Source organism: Suricata suricatta, chromosome 11, assembly GCF_006229205.1.
Source record: "Suricata suricatta isolate VVHF042 chromosome 11, meerkat_22Aug2017_6uvM2_HiC, whole genome shotgun sequence".
Classification (NCBI taxonomy): Eukaryota; Metazoa; Chordata; class Mammalia; order Carnivora; family Herpestidae; genus Suricata; species Suricata suricatta.
In genome coordinates, this window is record NC_043710.1 from 2,990,171 (window position 1) to 2,995,286 (window position 5,116).

Consider the following 5,116-nt stretch of genomic DNA (forward strand, 5'->3'; position numbering starts at 1 on the left):
TCGTGCCCGTTCACCCCGTCCCCAGGCGCCCGGCCCCGCGGAGCAGCACGGACTCTTCTCACCCATCACCGTTCCCGAGCCCGCCGCTCCGATCCGGGCCCGGGGAGGGGGTCGCGCAAGGCTGCTCAGGGCCCTGCTCCTCCCGCCTCGCCACGTGCACAGGGTGCGGGGGGCACCCCGCGCGGGCCTGAGAGGAGACGGTGTGGGAAGCGCGGGCGCCAAGGCCCCTGGCGGCACACCTGGCGCGGGGCGTGCGAGGCATCGGGGACACGGGGTGGGTGTCGGGGTGTCCTCAGCTTTGAGGGAATGGAAGACCCTCTCAAGTCCGCCTCTGTTCTAGGAACGGGCACGTCTTCCAGAAAACCTCCCGCCCCCCGCCCTAAGCTACTCATAAGCCAAGCCACCGACAGTCACGGGCCGTGACGGCGCGTCTGTCACCCGTAGAATGGGCTGGCACGCGGGGCCCACACAGGACACAGGACATGGGGCCGGGCCGCGGCGGCAGGGGCCCTGGACTGGCTGGGCCCCTTGGGAGCGCCCAAACCAGCGAACCGGTTCCCGCCCGTGCTCCCGGCCAGGTGTCGGGCGCCTGCAAGGCGGGCCACCCGGTTCTGGTCTCCTGCTCCGGCCCGGCCGCCAGCGCGGTGCCTGACACCGGGCGTACCTGCCGCAGGCTGGTCCGCGGCTCAGCGGCCTAAGGTCAAGGTGGACGGAAGGACATCACGTGCGGCTTCTCAAGGTCGCGGCTGGAAGGCCTGAGCAAGGGACAGCCACTCGGCCAGAGACAGGCGGGCCCGCGGCTGGCGCGAGGTGGCCAACACTGGCGTGGTTTCCTGGGGCCGTCGTGAGGCCGGCTGCCCCGCTCATGGCCCGGCCTCACAGACGCTGCAAGGGAGGCGGAAGCCGGCTGCGACGGGACGGGAGCGCGCCGTCCACGGGAACAGAAAGCTCTCTGCGTCGTGGACTTTTCACTGTCAAGGCACAGCTTTAATAGGATCACCTTCGAAGCAGGAAGATCACTATTTAAAATTACAGGCCCCAGCTCCCTTACTGACTCTGATTTTGATACAAAACAGTGATTTTGATACAAAATAACAAACCGTGGCACCAGAGAAGTCATAATACTTCCAAGAACTGACATTTGTGGAGCACACTCTGTACCCGTCACCGCTGAGCACTTCAGTGTCACTTCCCGCCGTCCTTACTGTCCCATAACATGTGAAAGGGCCACGAGCCCACAGGCTTCCCCACGGCACCTGCGCTGGGACACAGGTCTACACCGCGGCCTCAAAGCCTCTGGCCAGCTCTGGGAGCAGCACAACGCCCCCGTGGTCGCATGTGGACTTGGAGCCCGAGGCCCCGGCTGACGCCCCGGCCCCCACGGCTGCTGGCCTCGGCACTGTCTCCCCCCCCAGAGCTAGCGACATGATGACGCTGATTTTCACGTCCCTTCTGTGTGCTGGACACGATCCTAAACTTCTCCCGCAGGTCCTCACTTAACGGGACCACAGACCCCCCCCCCCCCCCCGGGGCGATGTGAGGAGCGAGCGGGAGCATCTGTGCGCCCGGAGCCCCGCCTGGCACAGAGCGCGTGCTGGCCTGGCTCACGGCCAGGCACCGCGGCACCGGCACGTGGAAGGCACTTGGTCAACCCTGGTGGGGAACCAAAGTTCGGGCCGTGCAGATGCCCTTAGGTGCCCCCGGAGAAGGGTCGCCAGGTCACCAGGGGACCCCCGAGGAGGGCCTGTCTGAGTTCCATGACGTCAGCGACACCGTGCTGCTGCTGCTGGTGCCGCCGCCGCTCTGGCTGTCGAGGGCCCGGGCCTGCTGCTCGTCCTCGATGAGGTCGGCCACCAGGTTCAGCCGACAGGCCCTGAGGGCCCTCAGCAGGTGGGGCACGGGCGGGCCCTCCTTGTGGCTGCTCTTCCAGACTCTCAGCGACTCCCTCACCTGCTCGGTCAGGTTGCGGGGATACCGCTCTTCGATGGCATCGATCTTGGCATCAGACACGCGAAGCTGGCGGGCCAGCCTTCTCCAGTCCTTCCCCACGTGATCACAGATGATGTCAAACGCTGCATGCAGGTCTGGGGGAAGAAGAAAACGACTTAGCGGAGGCCCGGGTGGGGGCCCCGTTAGAAGACCAGTAGCCCTACACGCTCAGTGGTGGCCGGAGTGCGGGGCGGGGCGAGTGTCCCGGAGAGCCCGAGGGCGGCCTCCAGTCCAGTCCCGAGCCCACTCCAGAACCACCACTCGGGAGCTGTGGCCTGCTGAAGACGTGCCAGCGGGGGCAGGGGGCGTGCGGTGAGCTAATGGCTTGGGACGGGGGAAACTGAGTGAGGGCCTGCAGTGGGTTGAATGGTGGCCCCATTATATCAAGTGCCTAAAACTGTGAACAGCGATCTACTTTGAAAAGGCTCTTTGCAGATGGGATTAAGTTGGGGATGTTGGGAGGAGACCATCCCGGGCCCCAAAGCCAGTGACACGAATCCTGGGAAGCGCATGGAGGAGGGAACCACGTGACCACGGGGGCGGCCACTGGAGACAGGTGGCCATAAGCCAGGGAATGAACACCTAGAGCCCCCAGAAGCGGGAGAAGGTGGGGAGGACCTTGTCCTCGAGCCTCCGGAGGAAGCCTGGCCCTGACGGCACCTTGACCTCTGACCCCTGGCTCTGGACCCGGGAGGGAGTCTGCTCTGCGCTGCCGCTTTGAGGCCCCAAGTTGTGGTTGGTTGTATGGCTGCCCCCGGGGCACGAAGACAACCCGATCCCTTTTCCGGAAGCTGGCCGCACCAACCAGCCATCTTTGGTCCTCGGCTACCCTGTCCTCATCTGCTAAAAAGTCGCTCCTGAGACCAGCAAGCAGCAGACCAGAGGCGGTGGCGGGGCGGGGGGGAAGGACAAAATGGTGCTCGGAGGGGCCTGGAGCGTGTTCAGCTACGAGCCCTGGCGATGCCGGCAGCCCGTGAGCGCCTCCTCCAGCCCCGGGGGGTGGGCACTCGTGGTGCTCAGACCAATCGCACGGACGAAGAAACTGAGGCACGGGGAAGACCGGCGGTTTGCCCGAGGTCCCACAGCCAGACAGTGCCGCCTGATGGCCTCGTACCGGGCCGCGCCGCCTCCCGTGAAGCGGTCAGGGTCGCCCCTGCTCAGCCCGCCCACACCCGCTCACCTCGGGCGCTCTCCTGCGACGCACGCGCAAACACGGACACACGCGCATCCACACGTTAGCGTCCATTTCTCGTGGAGGCTTTTTAAACGTATCGTGTTAACGATCTCATCAACTCAACGTCCTTGGAAAGAGAATTCGTCTGTCCTGTTTGCACCGCACGGCACAGGTGTGTGTGCATGTGGGTGTGTGTGCGCGTGTGCAGGTATGAAATTCGAATCTGCCTGCTTTTAGGCACAGCTGTGCTGTCTCTATCTGCACCTATAAGCAGCAGTCTTCCTTTTTAAAAATATTTTGAATTTATTTATTTTGAAAGAGAGAGAGTGAGCGAGCACACAAGTGGGGAGGGGGCAGAGAGGGATAATTTCAAGCAGGCTCCACGTGGTCAGTACGGAGCCCAATGGAGGGCCCGAACTCACAAACCACGAGATCATGACCTGAGCCAAAATCAAGAGTCAGAGGCTCAAACGACTGAGCACCTCCGCCCCCCACCCCGGGCACCCCAAGCAAGAGTCTTCCCGGAGTAACGCCGGTGGTGTTACATTTCCATCCTTTTAGATGCCAGGCCACAGCTTAAAGCCCCTGAGGGGGTGGGCCGAGCACTCCTCCCCTCCCCCTCCCAGGGGCTGAGAACACTAGGGCGGGGCTGAGAAGCCCTGCTCTACCCAGGTCTCAATTCTTACTCCTGCAAACTCTCACGAGCCCCAGGGGCAGGTGGAGAGACGGAGTGCCTGAGCACAGGGAAGAAAGCCACACAGAATGGACTGGTCAGCGAGGTGGCAGGTTCAAACTCTGCCCGGGGAACCCCAGGCTGCCTCGGTTCAGTCCTTGGTAGGTGTAGGCAGTGCATCTTAGGCAAGTCACTTAACACGTCCCAGCCACAGTCCTCCGCCTTGTAAGACACGAATACGCCTAGACATTGGTCCCAAACCGTCTGAGGCAGCCGGGGCAGTCCCTAACCCCTGCGCTAAGAGCCAGGGCAGAACGGCGCTCACGCTGCGGTCAAGGGAGCAGCCGGGGCAGTCCCAGAGGCAGAACGAAACCAAAAGCAGCAGTGCAGGGTCCCCGAGCTCCCTGCCCCCTTTCTGTCCACTCCTCTCTGCTCAGAGGAGGTGGGCAACACCCTTTCCTTTGGAGCGACGTCCACAGAAGCCGGGAGAATCGGGGTGTGTGTGTTCGTGTTTTGCAACCCAGACGGAGTACGTTAAGTTTGAGGAGTCTGGGCTCTGCCCTCTGCGAACAGGGCATCTCACCCGCCCTCCAGGACTGTCCCCCCGGCCCCGCGCCCACCTCGCTCCTCCGGCGAGGCCTCGGCCGCCGCGCCCGCCTCGAAGTGGTCCAGGCGCCCCAGCAGGTCCTGGCGCCGCAGGGAGGCGAGCATCTCGCGCAGCAGCCCGGTGTGCTCGCGGTCCAGCTCGTTCTGCTCGAGCAGCACGGTGAAGAGGTCGACGCCGTACTGCACGCGCTCCAGCTTCTTCTTGCTCACTCGGCCCTGGCACAGGAACTTGAGCTCGGTCAGCTCGCTGGTGGACAGGCTGGCCGACAGCGAGTGCAGCAGCACCAGGAACGGGTCCATGGCGGCGGGCCGCGGCGGGGCCCGGCTCGGCCCTCCGCGCAGTGTCCCGCTCCGCCCCGCGGCCCTCTCGGCTGCCCCGCAGGCCCCCGCGGCGCCCGCGGTGCCCACCGCCCCCGGCTTCCCTCTTAACCGCCCAGCGCCGGAGGCCCTGCCACCGGAAGTCCACGCCAGAGCCGGCTTTTCCGATATCTCGCGAGAACTCCGGCATCTACGCATGCGCCCCGGGCCGTACTGTAGTCGTTTCCGCCCGGAAGGCGCCCGGCCGCCGCCAGAGCGCCTGCGCGCTGCGGGCCTGCTCCCGCCCAGTGGGGTGTGGCGGCAGTCGGGGGTTTCCGGGCCTGAGTGAGGGCGGGGAGGACAGGCCCGAGTGTCGT

At 64.9% G+C, this 5,116-nt stretch overlaps 1 protein-coding gene across 1 annotated transcript; it reads right to left on the reverse strand.

Annotated features, from left to right (window-relative positions):
* Positions 1 to 965: 965 nt before the first annotated feature.
* FADD (Fas associated via death domain) lies at positions 966 to 4,882 on the reverse strand. The gene is made up of 2 exons (XM_029956828.1): positions 4,457 to 4,882; positions 966 to 2,084 (listed from the first exon to the last, which is right to left on the reverse strand). Exons 1-2 carry the CDS (start codon positions 4,740 to 4,742, stop codon positions 1,720 to 1,722), a joined length of 651 nt encoding a protein of 216 aa, XP_029812688.1. The 5' UTR covers positions 4,743 to 4,882; the 3' UTR covers positions 966 to 1,719.
* Between the last annotated feature and the right edge of the window lie 234 nt (positions 4,883 to 5,116).